This window comes from Lasioglossum baleicum, chromosome 20 (genome assembly GCF_051020765.1).
Source record: "Lasioglossum baleicum chromosome 20, iyLasBale1, whole genome shotgun sequence".
NCBI lineage: Eukaryota > Metazoa > Arthropoda > Insecta > Hymenoptera > Halictidae > Lasioglossum > Lasioglossum baleicum.
The window spans coordinates 5,279,476-5,294,724 of record NC_134948.1 but is presented as its reverse complement, the minus strand read 5'-3'; the positions used below and the strand labels follow the sequence as shown (position 1 = coordinate 5,294,724).

General features: G+C 49.8%; 3 protein-coding genes across 8 annotated transcripts; 2 read left to right on the top strand and 1 right to left on the bottom strand.

Moving 5' to 3' along the window:
• The first annotated feature begins 245 nt into the window (after positions 1-245).
• Positions 246-1,657, top strand: Pa1 (PTIP binding protein Pa1). The gene is made up of 3 exons (XM_076444675.1): positions 246-452; positions 528-688; positions 762-1,657. The coding sequence occupies exons 1-3, from the start codon at positions 384-386 to the stop codon at positions 979-981; spliced, it is 450 nt and encodes a 149-aa protein (XP_076300790.1). The 5' UTR covers positions 246-383; the 3' UTR covers positions 982-1,657.
• LOC143218667 (protein I'm not dead yet) lies at positions 911-3,347 on the bottom strand. The gene is made up of 7 exons (XM_076443998.1): positions 3,198-3,347; positions 2,670-3,086; positions 2,184-2,522; positions 1,964-2,106; positions 1,772-1,866; positions 1,430-1,713; positions 911-1,366 (listed from the first exon to the last, which is right to left on the bottom strand). The coding sequence occupies exons 1-7, from the start codon at positions 3,345-3,347 to the stop codon at positions 1,103-1,105; spliced, it is 1,692 nt and encodes a 563-aa protein (XP_076300113.1). The 3' UTR covers positions 911-1,102.
• A 1,362-nt stretch (positions 3,348-4,709) lies between these two features.
• Positions 4,710-14,800, top strand: Drep2 (DNA fragmentation factor-related protein 2). Of its 6 annotated transcripts, none has more exons than XM_076444647.1 (6): positions 4,710-5,143; positions 7,792-7,937; positions 8,216-8,312; positions 8,523-8,696; positions 10,381-10,739; positions 11,229-14,800. In XM_076444647.1, the coding sequence occupies exons 2-6, from the start codon at positions 7,935-7,937 to the stop codon at positions 12,120-12,122; spliced, it is 1,527 nt and encodes a 508-aa protein (XP_076300762.1). In that variant the 5' UTR covers positions 4,710-5,143; positions 7,792-7,934; the 3' UTR covers positions 12,123-14,800. The 6 variants fall into 6 exon arrangements, with proteins under 6 accessions (XP_076300762.1, XP_076300761.1, XP_076300758.1 ...); XM_076444646.1 differs by having other exon boundaries at positions 4,710-5,756; XM_076444643.1 differs by lacking the exon at positions 7,792-7,937 and having other exon boundaries at positions 11,232-14,800.
• The last annotated feature ends 449 nt before the right edge of the window (positions 14,801-15,249 follow it).

Below are 15,249 nucleotides of genomic sequence, written 5' to 3'. Positions count from 1 at the left end.
ATTAATATTCAAAACGTACTACATCTATCATAAAGTGCATTCCTTCATTCCTTCAGCTTTAATTTGAGCCTTCGAACGTTAGAAAATTTCAAAGGGAAAATATTGAAATACGAATCATTCCTGCCGTTTTTCTCGTAATATCCAATATAAATTTCGTCAGAAATTATCTGCGCCGTCCAAGTAATGGTAAAACGCTGAAGCCATTAGTCAAATTTACCGACGGATTTGTAGGCAGATGTTGGTAAAGCGAATCTCTGTTGTAATATTGATTGCATTGCGTCTTTCGAGAAAGGTTATGTACGTACTCTGTTGGTTTGCGCTCGGCGTTTAGTTTAATTTCAGCGTGATTTCATCGGAATTGTCGGCGTTTTAAAAGAAGACTAATGGAGCGAAGTGAAGAAGAATGGTCGGTGGATTGTTCGGACGATGAGAAATACGAAACCGACGGGAAAGTGAGTCACATTCGCAGACACGCCGTTCGTATTTTTACATTTAATCGTTATGTTAACATTTTTTCTCGCGCGTAGAACGAATGGAGCCTAAAGCCCGACGATATATTAACACTGATCGAGGCTCTGGAAGCGAATAACAGAGTGTTGGAGCTCGAATGGAAATGTCCTGGGCGGAGAGGTCCATCCCCTATTCTTCCAAACAGTCGTCAACAGGACAGCGGCTCGCAAGAGTACAAGTATAGAACAGCATTCTTATACCCTAATGTATCTAAATGTATCTTGTTATTCGAATGTTTCATTCCGTTCCAGAACTGAAGAAAAGTCAGACTTCGACTTCATGGACGAGATGTCGTCGCCGAGACTGCCGGTTAGAAGAATCGGTGAGAGCACGCCGAAGGGGAGCGCCAAGAAGAAGACTGCCAGCTTCAACGGGGTCCTCTCGACAATGCTGCGTCATCGTAGATTGGAACAGCAAGAAATTAATTTGAGTCCAAAGAAAACTGAGTCTCCCCCAGTGCCGAAGACCTAACAAATTTAATCTCTCTTTCGTACGAAAGAACAGGACCAGGAAATACTCAAATTGTTGTCGAACGGTTACATGGCGGTTGGTTGAATAAAATAGAATCAAGCGAAAGATGCAAACGAATTTATTAGGGAGTTTTAGGCTCTGCCCAGGCTGGGAAGTCTTTGGCAGAGTAGACCCAGCTGCCCCAAACAATGAAACAAATACTTTGTACGATGAGGGCATAGATAGAGGGACCGCATCCTCCTAACATCAGCACTTTTGTTTGCATCCGGCCTATCGTGGATACGAGAGCGTTCGGTGGTGTACCAACCGGTAACCGGAATGAATACGAGCACATTATGGTCGCTGGTATCATCAAGTACAATGGGTGAATCCTCATCGCCACACACTACAATGAAACGGAAGTTGATGAATCGCGGTGGCTGTTGAAACCGTGATCGATTCAACATACCATTTGAGCGACAACGGGAAGGGTAATATTTGCTATACCGACATTCGAGGTGAATTCCGTGATCGTACCGATGAATATGGATACTATGATGAGAATCAACACGGGTGGCAGTACTTCTAATGGTACGAGAGCGTTCCCGATACTTCTGGCCAGATTTGAAGCGACGCTGCCTTTGGAGATCGCGAAACCACCTCCCAACAGGAACATCAGACTCCACGGCATTTTCGATTGGATCACTGGCCAAGTGATCAAACCTTCCGACGACCGCACCGGTCTTTTAGCAGCTGAGGGATTCATGGCAGATGTAATTAGTGCGCTACTCGGGTGGATCTTAATACTCACGATCGCTGCTGAAACTGTAAATGAAGCTGGGATCTTTCGGGATGAAGAACATCAGGATGGAAACCAATATAACAGGTGTGGAATCCCGGATATCACTGTTCATTAGAATAGGAAATTGGGTCATTGTTCACTGTTCATTAGGATAGGAAATTGAATAGCGACAGAGAAAGGAAACTAAAATAGATATCTTACATATCCGTGATCAATTCAGACCATCCAACGACAAAGCCAGGTTTACGGAACAACCACAAGATTATGCAAAAGCCGAAGAGGATGGCGACACCGGATTCGTGGAAACTTATAGGGCCTAGTTCCTTGTACCTTCCCTCCATCACCTGTGGCGCGATTACAATAATAATGATGGTACAAGGTAGGAAGCTAAAGAGGAAATGGATAGTTACTGAAGCCCTACTCGATTAGTGATCTCTAGTCCTTCCGCTCCGATGGTCGCTACTTGCGCGTCCTCGCTGTTCGGTCTTAGATATCCCATGAACATTATGCGTAGATAGAGCCACGTCAGGAACGAATTGATCAGCATTTGAGGAATATTGGCCAACATCCATTGCGTGAAGTTGATGCCTTCGGCTTCCGGGAAAGTGTTCTCGTATATTCCCTTGAACGTAAGATTGGTGCCTGTACCAACGAGCGTTCCGGTGCCTCCGAACGTCGAACAGTATGCCGAAGCCATCAAATACGCTTTGGCCAGGTTCGTCGGTCTCAATTCCCTACGAACGTTTATACCCTCTGATTCCTAATCTCGAGATTCCGTGCTGCATACTTACGGTTCTTCGTTCGGGTCCTCACTACTAGTTACCGAATCAAATACTTTACAGAGTCCAGCCTAAACACGTAGATGACAAAATGAAGAGAAGCTAGTGTAATTACAGGCTAGTTAGGTTGACTGAGACTGATTGCGAGACGAGATGAGCCAAACCTGTTCGAGTTCCTCCAGGATCGCAAAGATGATTGGTAACATCATAGCTGTAGCCGCGGTATTGGACACCCACATAGATATGAAGGTAGTGACGGCGCAGATACCGCCCAGCAACTTGGCATGACTACAGCCGATCAGCTTCATCCCTCCGAGGGCGATCCTCAGGTGGAGTTTGCTGTGCTCGATGGCCAACGCGAGAACCAAACCTCCTATAAAGACCATTATGGTGTCGTTTATGTAACAGCTGCAAGTCTCCGCCGTGCTCAGCACCCCCAACGTTGGGAACAACACTATGGGGATGAGCGATGTAACTGCCATCGGAAAACACTCGGCAATCCAATATGCAGCCATCACGAGAATGGTGTACCCGCATCGAACTTCCTAAACACATTGTGCAAATAGCAGACAAAGAAAGAGGGAGAGAGAGAAATTGTAATAGAGTGTTTGTTTCCGGTTTGGTCATTTCTGTATTTCATTATGCGGTGTACGTACTGGGTCGGGGTAGATGAAAACGAACGGAGACAGAACAACCGCCCATGCCACGGCGAACACAATTTTCCAATAAATTTTGAGAAATCTTAGCGTCAATGTTAATTTGCTTTCCGGCTGTTCCGTGTCTTGCGCCGCTGCTCTAGCAGCCATATTTATTTACAATTTCCAAATTAGATAGTATTTAAACCAATTTGTACATTATTATTTGTTCACGATCTTTGTAAAAAATGACTGCTGCGATTAGTCGCACCCGACTTCTCTATATCATTCATGTTTATATACTTATGTTAGATAAAGATGTGTACAGACAGTATACGCAGTCTATGTATAATACAAAATACAGATTTTAGAGAGATATGTGTGTTGTTTCTCTTATTCGTTTTTTTTCCTTAGAAATTTTTATAATTTATACGAGGCTTGGCATTTACAACATTTTAAACAAATAAACACGAATGATTATTGCCGCTTTCCCCGGAAGGTAACGTCAGCGGCATCTGTCGGTAAACGCTGAAGATAATGGATTGAACTAGTTTCGGGGTGGTTTCGGGATTTGCATTACATCTTGCGGGGAAAGCGGCAAGAATCATTTTGTAACGTAACTACAAATAATGGAATTAGAAATAATAGTATCTCGGTGGTTCCAATGAAAATTTATTAATGTCCGACAGTTTAAATTAACGCTACAAGAACACTTCTCGATACTATCATATAACCAAGCAGAAAGGTTTGAGATCATTCCGAAAAAATCGATAAATCCCAACCGACATGTTCGAGGGGAATGTCCGGAGATTAAGGGTCGCTTCAGATCAATATTAAACTGCTCTCTCGTTGAGATTGTTCAATGTTCCAGGGCTGAAATTGAAGCTGGAAGAATCCGCTTTACGATAGAATAGTGCGATTTAGAAATAATTTCAATAGCGAACGGGAAATAAAAAAGGAACGGCTCCTGTCCGGCAGAGGGGATACTCGGACGGAAGGGTTTCTTTCAAACGATTTTTCCAAGCTCTCCCGTGGAGGTTTCCCAACTTCTGAGGGCTTGAATTAAAACTCAAAGAACAAGCCTCGCGATCGGTCTAATGCCAATTTATAACAATTAAATTTAATGGAGAAAAGCAGACGAATACTGACGCACCCTGTAGGATAGTGAGTGTCGACGAAAGCGTTAAGCAAGGGGATGCAAGGAGGAAGGAAGAATCAAGAAGGGCCTGCAAGATCCTCCGGGGTCCCTCGATGTTGCGGACCTTCAGCAGGGTCATGCAAAACGGGTCTGCACGCACAGGGGGCAGGTGGGAAAACCGAAGAGGATGATGTATCGTCAGAGGGTAACGGCGAAGGCAGGACACGGAGCGCGAGTGTGCAGAGGGTTTGCAGCGGAAGGGGATTAGCGGAGTCTGGCAGCAGCAGCAGCAGTAGCACTGTCTGGGGGGTGGCAGGAGCAAACAGGGTGGCTGGAAGAGATCGTGGGGGCTACGTTGGAGGCAGTGGTCGTCAGTCGGAAGAGAGAGGCGGTTGTGGGGCGAGGTTGTGTTGCGGGTGAACTCGTGGGAGAGAAGGTGGAGGAGGCGCGGCGGTGGAGAGGGAGAGAGAGAGAGAGGGCGAGGGTGAGGGCGAGGGTGTCTGTACGTACACCGAGAGAGAATCGATCTAAAACTAGGAGTCGCCGCAGTAACCGCTGGGAGGAAGCCACTGTTACAATTTGCCCCCATATGCGCTAGTGAAATCTTAGATCGGGTAATTGTACGCCGAGGCTGGCTAGAATGAGGTGTTCCCGCGAGGAGGTAGTGGCTCGCGTTCGGTCCGCGCGTTGATCACGCGAACGAATCGCCAGCTCTCTTCCGGTGGTGTGTTTTCGCTCGGACACGTAACAATTCGCACGGGGACGGCCCAGAGGCCGTCGAGGAACACGGCCGGACGAGGAACAAGGTCGGATGAAGATAGAGAGAACTGTAGGTAGAGAACGCACAGTGACGGATACGGGCGGACAGAAAGACAGATATAGACGGAGAAAGAGAGATAGATGCTGAGAGAGAGAGAGAGAGGTAAAACAGTCACGTACAGACATACACGGACGCATACATACACACAGAGAGACATGCACACACATACGATGCAGGGTAGTAGATCACCGAGAGGGATGACTGGCCACCCCACCCTCAATTAGAAAGAAAAAAACACTCGGCAAAACGAGGAACCAAGGGAAAATCGGAAAGTGTATTTTTCGTCGAGAGGTTCCAGGAGAGAAGCAACGGCCGCGAGAACGTTGAGAAACAAGGGGAACAGAGGGAGAGAGCGACGGGTGCAGAAAAGAGAGAGAGGGATAGAAAGAGAGAGAGAGAGAGAGAGAGACACAGGCCGTAGGAGAAGGGTGGAGAAGGAGGGAGAGAGAGAGAGAGAGAAAGAGAGTGAGAGAGACCGAGCAAAGGGTGGGCGGACAGTAGTGCACGAGAGCATCCCGTCGCCACGATAATGCGACGTGCAGCTTCTTTGCTCGTTCCTTTTAAATAAGTGCTTGCTGGGACGGTCCCTTACCTGCAGGGATATGACGTAATGGCAAGAGAGGTACGCACAATTCTTTTGCTTTCTCGTAATCCGCGAACGATCAAACTCTGCCGCGCGAGCCTGATCTGTCAGCTACTACCGCTGCTCTCTGCCTGTGCAAACCTTTCTTCACACAACAAAATCCATAGTCCTGCATAGTAATTTCGATTTACCACGGTGAACTGGTGCATCGTCCCCTTCGCCTACGATCACGCATCCTCCGCCTCCGGGTATACGCATCCGACGCGCACCCTCGCTCAGACTTTGTCGCATAGACCGGTGCTAGACCACGTCCCGTCTCGATCACTGGATCACGGTGCTCGATCCTGGATCCCGGAACAGTCCTGGATCCAGGCCCGCGACCCGGACCGTAGCCACCCTTTTAGGTTATGCTCTCGGGGCTGACCTCGATCTCGACTCTCGACTCTAGGCTCGCGATCAGCATTGTTTATCAAGAGTTCTCCGGAGACGATGTTGCGCGTCGTGTACGCGATTCGTGCACCCAGTTCGTCCCCGTGTGCGGAATCTTTGCTTCGCGTGTCCTTTCGTCTTGGATGAACGCGCGTAGCATCCCCCGAAATTCATCCCTCGGCATATCATCCTACCCCCCGTGTGATATCCCGTGCGCGACCGTTCTCGCCGTCCTTTCATCCGATCGGTTACCCGAAAATGATTGAATCAGGTCAGTGTTTTCGACCATAAGTTGCGCCCGCGTCTGCGCCCTGCCCGCCCGCTCTGCGCCTCCCTGTTGAAAACTAGGGACAACCCAAACATAATACTCTGCTGGCTCTCGGTGTGTCGTCGGGGTCTGCACTCTCTGTCGTTGCCGTTATTCTAAGCGTCGACGGCGTGCTGGCCCGCAAGCCCGATCCACAGACCCGTTAACCTCGATAATCGACCGATCGGTGTGCCCTACCTCGACCCTGGGCCGCTACCCGTGGCCCCGTTCCCCGTTTTCGGCTCTCGAACCTCTCCTCGGAAAACCCCCCTCGGAACCGTCCGGACACAAAACACGATCCCAAACCTCGGACTCGGGATATATTGTTTTTGGTCCTGCACGTCCCACATTCGCGGACCCTCCGGCTCGATGTCTCCACCCCTTTCGCGAAGGGGCTCGAAAAAGAATTCCTCGCAAGATTTCACCCCCTTCCTTCCTTCCTTCCTTCCTTCCTTCCTTCCTTCCTTGACACCGCTGTGTCTCCGCCCCTCTACCGTCGCGGCGTACGCTGGCCTGACGTCATTCGCGTGCACACACACGATTGTTGAAAAAAAATAGCCTGGCGAACACGCGAACGCGTTTTATATATACATATATATGTATATAAAAAAAGGAAAAAGGCAAAACACAACAACAACAAACTGGCGCAAGGATGTATGGGTATTCGATAATAATTTCTCTACCCTCGTTCACCGCCCCCCACCCCGGGGGGTGGTGCGGCGCGCGCTTTGTTTATAGTTCGTTCTACTTGGTTATCGCGTATAAAACACCACCGTCCGCGGCTACAGAGAGAGAGAGAGAGAGAGAGAGAGAGAGAGAGGGTGCGGGACGTCGGCCAGAGGGGGCGGGAACAGGGGAGTAAATTACTTGCCTGTTGACCCGGCGCAGACACTTCGGTTCGCTTAACATCTAGGCGATAAGCATTCTCCACCGGCGGGCTCGACGGTTTTACGGTTTCTTTACACGCAATTACGTCTCGTTTCAACCTATCCACCCATTGATAGACTCCTCTTCTCCTTCTCTTTCGCGCTCGGTTTCCTTTTTTTTCTCTCTCTCTCTCTCTCTCTCTCTCTCTCTCTTCGCTCCCTCGAGGCCTCCTAGGCGTCCGCAACGGGGCTTCTTCCCGCGATACACACCTTTTCCACACCGCGCGGCCGCCTCCTCTCTTTTTACCTTTTCTCCTTTCCCTCTGTGCTTTCTTTTTCTGGAACACACTCGGCCCCGGTGGTGTGTCGTCGCAAATACTAGCCCCCGGAGGAACGGTGCGCGCGCGGTCTCGCGCCGCTCGCGATTCTACACACGCATTCTCTACAGCTTGTTGCATACTGTGCTTTTCAGATGATTGTACACGGTGTAATCTTCCCGTTAACGTGTCCGTGAGACTCGCCCCTCGTGCTCTCCTCGAATCGATGCTTAGTTTGTCCAAGTTGCGGTGCGCTCGCTGAGAAATAAAGTCGCCAGTTATTCTATGCCTCCTTTCTATGGTTCGTTCTTTTCTCGTAATACATCACGGCCTTTTCGTTGCACCGGGTCGCGGGCGCGGCGACTCGCTCACGCTTGTTCACGCAAACACCCATTCCGCGGAGAAGCTCTGTCCACACCGAGGCATGCTTCCGTGTGCGCGCGTAGCTGCACGCGTGCCTCTTTGCCGCCTGTTGTTTCGATATGATCCTCGTCGGAAATGAATGCTTTCTGTGAACGAACGCGCGAGTCCTCGCAGCTTCTGCTGGGTCGGTCGGGATAACCGGTGATTTTTGTGCAGGAGTTACGGAGCAAGAGACCTTTTAAGATATGGGACAGCTGGCGTAACGTTAGGAAGGGACTGGTTGTTAGCAATTTCGAGGAACTGATACACAGGGGTAAGTTCGCACGATCCCGAAGAGATCCGGCCGAGTCTGAGATCGAACGCTGTTGTTCGACCTAGGCAACGGAATTGTAAAGCTATGCCCACACTGAGGCAACATCGAGCAAGTTGGAAGCAATAAGAGGCGACAAGAAGTTGCTCGACGTTGCGCCGGTGTGGACACAGCTTGAGAGGCGATTCTCACAGCACGACGTTTCTGTCGCAGGCAAGGAGAAACTAGGCGTTCCGCAGAACGAGAATGTGTCACTGGTGCTAGAGTCAGACGGGACCCAGGTCGAGGACGGCGAGTACTTCAAGACCTTAGCGAACAACACGATCCTGCTGTTGCTGAGGCATGGTGAACGCTGGTGTCCGACTGGTGTTGACATCATACGCGCCGGTATCTATCCAGAGTGTTACAACAAGAGAGATTTAGTAAATATACGAGATGTCTGGAGAGAGAGAGAGAGAGGATTAGAGGGTTAGAGGATCGGCGACGGTCTCCGCTGAACGTTGCACCGAACGAAAATAGAAGATTCGTCGGGGCACGAACCGGGTAGGAGCGCGGCAAGAGAGCGGTCGTCGAAAGTAGGCAAACAGGCCGTTTCGGTTCGGTTCGTCGAAAAGCTAATCAAATATTCGAACAGCTTTCGTCGCTTGCACAAGAGAGGATCATATTCCCTTTGTGCTTTCTTCGACGCATTGTCGGGCTTATTGTCGTGTCTCGGTGTCGATTCTAGGCTATGTAGTTTCCTATTTACTATATCGGTCTATCCCCTAGAATCGTGTCTTGCTTCAAAGTAAATAGCCCCGACGAAAAAGCGAACGGTGAAATTGCTCATTCCGTCGAGCATCCTATAAAAATTCGATCGAGCCTTGTCTTCTGAAACGTGGCGCCTCGTAATTCCTCGTTCGCGTTATGGTTTCCTGTGAATCCGGCGGCGCGCGAGAAAAGAATATCGGGTATCTTTCGTTGGTCTAATGCAGCGCTCGGAAATTTTTACTCGCGACAGCCGAGAATCGGAGACTATGCGTCCCGCGCGTCTCGCTCCCCGGACCGGCCCTAGTGCTCGGAGCTGCTCAGGCGCGTACCATTTCGTAGGCGCTATTCGTGGTGCATCATGATGACACTCGTGTCAATAGGTTTCCTCATTACACTTTGTCAATGCGTTTTTTTTTGTTAGTGCTATCTCCTGTAGGCCTACTCCACTATGTCGCACGATAATTTCGTACAACAGCTGTAGAAAATTAATTAGAAAAATAAATTCACAAGATAAATTAAAAAATTTAAAATTTAGTAGGCCTACAGGGGATACCACTAACAAAAAAAAACGCATTGGCAATAGTACCTCAATGGTAATGCGGAAACCTATTGACACGAGTGTCATCATGATGCACCACGAATAGCGCCTATGAAATGGTACGCGCCTGAGCAGCTCCGAGCACTAGGGCCGATTCGGGGAGCTAGACGCGCGGGACGCATAGTCTCCGATTCTCGGCCGTCGCGAGTAAAAATTTCCGAGCGCTGGTCTAATGCTTGGAACGCGTGATTGCGAGGCCCGCGATAATAGAGACGCCGGGCTCGTTCGGGTTCGTCCTCCATGAATAGAAGACAATATCGATTCATAAGTACAATAAGACAAAAGTACAGATTCGTTCGAGGGGGCGATCAGATAACGATCTGTTCAACGGGCATCGGCGTACGTCAGCCAGCGGCGCTACAAAAAGATCGATACGCGTTCACGTGCACCAGAATTTTGATAACGTACCGACCACGGCTTTGATTCTCTGACCAGGCTAATAGTCCATCTCACTTTTCGGTCATTACCCATCTTGAATCGGTATGGACGGCACAATAGTCTCCTCGCGACAGGCAAACGTCGCTGGGCCCCTTCGGTAGGCAACCTAGAGTAGAGACCTCAAGCTAGCAATCCTATGTAGGCCCCTCGATGTAGGCAATCGGAGATAGGCAAGGAGAAATGTCCCCTTGATATAGGCAACCGTAGACGACAGCCTAGAGTAGGCAACCCGCACGTCGTCCCTGAATATTAAAGATTGCTGACAGGGTATTCCCCGTTTTGCAGCGATTTCAGCGATTCCGAAAATAGTCTGCGAAACGATCCACGCCCTGGAGCTGCACGATGAGACGCCGTCGTGGAAGATCATGGACAATAAGGGACGGGTCACCGTCGTGCTGCAGTGGGACCCGCGTTCGTCCACGTCGTCCCAGGTGCAGCAACAGCAGAAAGGGCCGGATGCCGCCAGCTCCAAGTATTCGCCGACAAAGAAGACGGATCTGAGCAGCTCGCAGCGGCCGTCGCTGGTGATCCAGACCAGCCTGGACAAGCTCAACTACAGCGTGAAGCCGGGACACTTGGCGGGCGAGATCGGTCCCAGCCGTTACACCAGCCCTCAAATTACTGTGATAAATCATGATGACATGGTACGCTAACAACTATCCCTGCTGTCTATCTATTCCCCACCACGCGTCGGGTATCATGCACTCTGGTTTCACCGTGAACGCGAGGCTTCCGGGTGTTGTAGGCAAAATCGTGATCTCAGATCCTCTAACAAGTAAAAACACGTCAATTTTTCTCTAGAAAAGATTCGCGCAAGACAGGGAGTTCCAACATGTGGCTCGCGAGCCACACGCGGCTCCTCCCCTCACTCCTAGACTTTATCGTTGCCGTAGAACTTCGTCCCTGTTCCCCTGCCGCTATGCCGGCCCACTAACTCCACGGCTGTACGTAGAAGTGCGGAGTGGTTTGGCTAATGGCGGGGACCTAGCGGTTCTCGGAGGGGAACAAGTTGGAACTCCCTGGCGTGAGACGTTCGCGTGGCACCCGGAAGCTTCGACGTGGTTCCCCATCGCGTTGTAGCCTCGCGTAGCGCAAATGGCACAGTTTAAAATAGTTGCGGTGGTCGCCGACAGCAGCAGCAGCCGCAACCGCAGTCCCACGGGATGCCCGGCCGCCTGGTGAAGCAGGGTACGAACTCGTTCGACAGCACCACCATCCATATCCACACGCCAGAATGTTCGAACCACATCCACCAGCCGGTGGTGAGGAACGGGAGTCCCGTGAACGGCGCAGACAGCGGCGCCAGCGGGGAATGCGACTTCCACTGTTGCGCGTTGCACGAGGAGGGCCGGAGGATCGCTGTGCACAAGTCGGTGGCAACGTCGCCGATCCAGGACGCCCAGCATCAGCAGTACCAGCAGCAACATCATCATCCGCACCAGCAGCAGCAACAGCAGCAACAGACACAGACGCAAACCCCGTCGCCGCAGCCGCCGTCGTCGTTGTCCGACGGGACAAGGCGGGTCGGCCTTGCTAAGGGGCACGTCAGGTTCTGCGACACCGCGGACGACGACTCCGGCGGCTCCCGATTGGCCACGGGGAACTCGGGGGGCGGGGCTGGGTTCCACATGCGCCACCATCACAATCATCATCATCAGGAGCACGACAGCTCCGAGTCCGAGACCGAGAACACGATCATGGAGGACGAGATCGTGACCTCGGAGAAGTTTTTACTGCTCATCGATCAGCTCACCGTAGACCAGAAACACCTAAGCATCAAGGACATCGGTATCATACTGGAGCGGCTCAGCTCGAAGATCGTGGACGTCGAGCGGCTCGACCGCGAGAGCGAGAGCGAGGAGTGTTACAACTGGACGATCAAGGCGATCATCAAGGGGGACGTGTTGAGGGAGCTCGGGGTGATCTACAACGGGAACTACTACGCGATCTCCGAGCACCCCGGCTACAAGGAGGAGTCCGAGGAGAATAACGAGGATAACGAGGAGGAGGAGGAGGATAGACTTTAATATGATGCTGTTTTACTAGATAGATAGATAGATAGTTAGATAGATAGATAGATAGATTATACACCTATTAATGGTTATTATTAAATCTAGTTATGTATCGAGCTGCGCGGGGATTTCGCGAAAACGATGCTGCTCGCGAGGACGGGGCCGCGAAAGACGCGGGACAGAAAACGGTGAGGGGGGTGGGGCGCGAGGGGTCGGGGGGGGGGTGCGGTTCAGGACCGCGATGACAGGCGTGACGCAGCGACACGTGATTTTTTTCAAAATGTTTTCATAATAAAACGCGGACGGGACACGTCGTGCAGAGGCGAAGAAAAGAGAAGAGCAAAAAAAAAAAAAACAGATAACAGAACGATATGAAATCATACGATACCTTATAAACTTAGCCCTAAAGACGGTTGTTGAAGTATGTACTTATTAAATAGTATGTATACTTGTAGGAAACGTTTTTTGGATTACGGACATTGATTCCGTAACCGTCCACAACACTGCCCTATCGAAAAAAAAAGAAATTGAACAGAGAAGAGGACAGATTACGAAGATGTTGAAAAGACACAGAGGGCCAGAGAAAGAGAAAGAGAGAGAGAGAGAGAGAAACGAAATGATCATTTCGTGATCGAGAGAAAGATTGATCCTTCGATCGAAGATCGAGCATGGCGGTAGAAGAGAGAAAGGAATGCGCTTCTCGATAAACGAACGACTAGCCAGAGAGAGACGCGAGACGACAGAGGCTGAACGAAGTGAAGAGGAGAAGAGAAAACCACGATTCAATCATCGCCGACGTAAATTCTCCTAAGATTCTCGTCAGAGATCGCGTGATCGATGGGTCGGGCATCGTTCGTCCGCAAAGCAAAACGTTCCCTGACGAACCTGCCCGACCCGAATCGCATAGCAAGCTAACAGCAGCGGTGAGAGTGTGAACGGCTCGTTTGATTCGCGTCGAACACACGGGTTGCCTCTCGCAGGGGCAATCGTGTCCGCGACACACCGGCCGCGCGGTTGATCTCGATCGCTCTGTCGGTAATGCAGTGCTCGCTCCATTCTTACCGATTTTAGCATCCGCAAGCAGCACGCTCTGTTTCAGAAAAGACGATCGCATTCGTAAAACGGGTGTCACACTGTGCCAATTAAAAGAAACGGGTATTAACTAGACTGTGGATGTCGCGCGCTCACAATTGTCGACAGCTTGACACGGTTCAACGTGGTCTCGATTTCGCTTATAGAGCATCTACAAAACTCGTGCAAGAACGACCGGACCACGGCGGTCTATATATTCGCGTATAGATTTCGGTGGATCATCCTCGTCGGTAAATTAAGTTTATCCCATTACCGACCGAGCGACCTACTTATCGATCCCTGCTTTTATCGACCGATCAGCCGCGCATCTCGCGCATCCAGGAGCGGGGAAATTTGAACGAACGCAAAACGAGAAACGCGAGGAAATCGATCGAGCCGGTTACAGCTAGCCCGGTATACATACACACGTACATGCGCTCTTGTGCACACGCAAACAGGCAGACACACATTACAATGCGATTGCACGCGATTACGGTAGACACGCATGGTAGAGAGGAGATTCTCGGTTCGGATTTACGTTAGCGGATCTTCGCTATGTTAAGTGATATACCGATGATACATACGTATATAAGGGAACCGAGAGGCGTACGGACCGGCCGGGTCCGCGAAACTTTGCAATTTTAATATATTTCTATTGTAAGTATATTTGACACTGCGAGGACACACGACGGGGAAACTAATTCGACGAATGCGGCCAGGCGATTCGACCGATACACGTCGTCGTTGTCATCGTCGTCGTGCGAGCGCGACACACTTTATACATAACGATATTAAATAAACATATAAATATATAATTAAATACATGTATATATGTATGTATTTATGTATATCATATATTCCCTCGATATATATGCTATGCATGAATATATATATATGTATATGTTGGTATACATAAAAAGTATAAACCACGCTCTGTAGAGGACTCGGTGCTCGAGTGACGAGGAGAGAGTGCCACCGAGGGAAGGGATGTACGGTTTCTTCGGTCCGTTTCATTTCCGGTTGGTAAACGGGTGAAGGTGGGCCCCGGGGGTGCGAGGAAAATCTCGAGCGTGAATTTCATGAACGCGTGGCCGCGTGTTTCTGCGTGCATGTGTGCGTGAGAGGTCGAGTGGAAGAGAGCGAGAGAGACAGCGAGAGAGAGAGAGAGAGAGAGAGATAGCCTTCTGTTTCACCGAGACCGTCGCTTTCTCTTCTTTTCGAAAAATAAAAATGATCTTCCTACCTTTTCTTTCGGTTTTCTCCGAGTTTCATTTTGTTTCTTCTTTCTCTTCCGAAAACGAGAATGCACGCTGGAGTGCTCGTCCCCGTCGAGGACGCACGTTCTCCAGACGTTCAATGAGATATTATACATATATCCCGTTTCCTCGTAATCGTAGCGCCACTCGAACCGCTGACAAAGAAAAACTGACAATGGGATAATCGAGACAACTGACTAATAAATAACAGATACTAATAATAATAATAATAATAATAATAATACTAATAATACTAATAATAATAATGATGATGATGATGACGATGGTGATGGTGACGAGGATAAAAGAAAATAAAAATAATAAATAATAATAAAAAAGGAATAAAAGGATTGTTATAAGTTGTAACTGTTGTTTTTTGGTACACGCAGATATTACATTCGATCACCCAAAACAACATGGCCACCGCCGTTGATTATTTACGCAGCCCCCTCCCCACCGATCCCATTTCTCTATTTTTCCTGTCGCGCGATCGATCGACTCGATCGTCGATCGGGCCGATCTACACGGCTGCTCGTGAAACGGGCGAATATTGTGCCACATCGAGAAATACTCTGCCGAAGCGAGGCGTTCAGAATAAAAACGTCGAACTCCGCGCAACGTTGTATCGTTCCGCTATCGTGGGCCCTTTTTTGGGGGGGTTTTAGGGAGGGGGGCACCGAGACACAGAATAAGTAACCTCGCATTACGATTACCTCTGTGTATCCGAATCGGCCACGCGAGGACAAGCCTCGAGGTTGAGAGCAGGGTTGCGATATGCGAGTCTCGCCAGGCCCCTTACCCTTCCGCCCCTCGCC

Coding starts and splice junctions, on each gene's coding strand:
- Pa1 (XM_076444675.1), top strand. CDS start 384: ATGGAGCGAAGTGAAGAAGAATGGTCGGTGGATTGTTCGGACGATGAG. Junction 453..527: donor AATACGAAACCGACGGGAAA/GTGAGTCACATT, acceptor TCTCGCGCGTAG/AACGAATGGAGCCTAAAGCC. Junction 689..761: donor AGCGGCTCGCAAGAGTACAA/GTATAGAACAGC, acceptor ATTCCGTTCCAG/AACTGAAGAAAAGTCAGACT.
- LOC143218667 (XM_076443998.1), bottom strand. CDS start 3,347: ATGGCTGCTAGAGCAGCGGCGCAAGACACGGAACAGCCGGAAAGCAAA. Junction 3,087..3,197: donor TTTTCATCTACCCCGACCCA/GTACGTACACCG, acceptor CAATGTGTTTAG/GAAGTTCGATGCGGGTACAC. Junction 1,714..1,771: donor TTACAGTTTCAGCAGCGATC/GTGAGTATTAAG, acceptor TGAATCCCTCAG/CTGCTAAAAGACCGGTGCGG.
- Drep2 (XM_076444642.1), top strand. Junction 8,313..8,522: donor CGAGGAACTGATACACAGGG/GTAAGTTCGCAC, acceptor TTTCTGTCGCAG/GCAAGGAGAAACTAGGCGTT. Junction 10,740..11,228: donor TGATAAATCATGATGACATG/GTACGCTAACAA, acceptor GGTCGCCGACAG/CAGCAGCAGCCGCAACCGCA.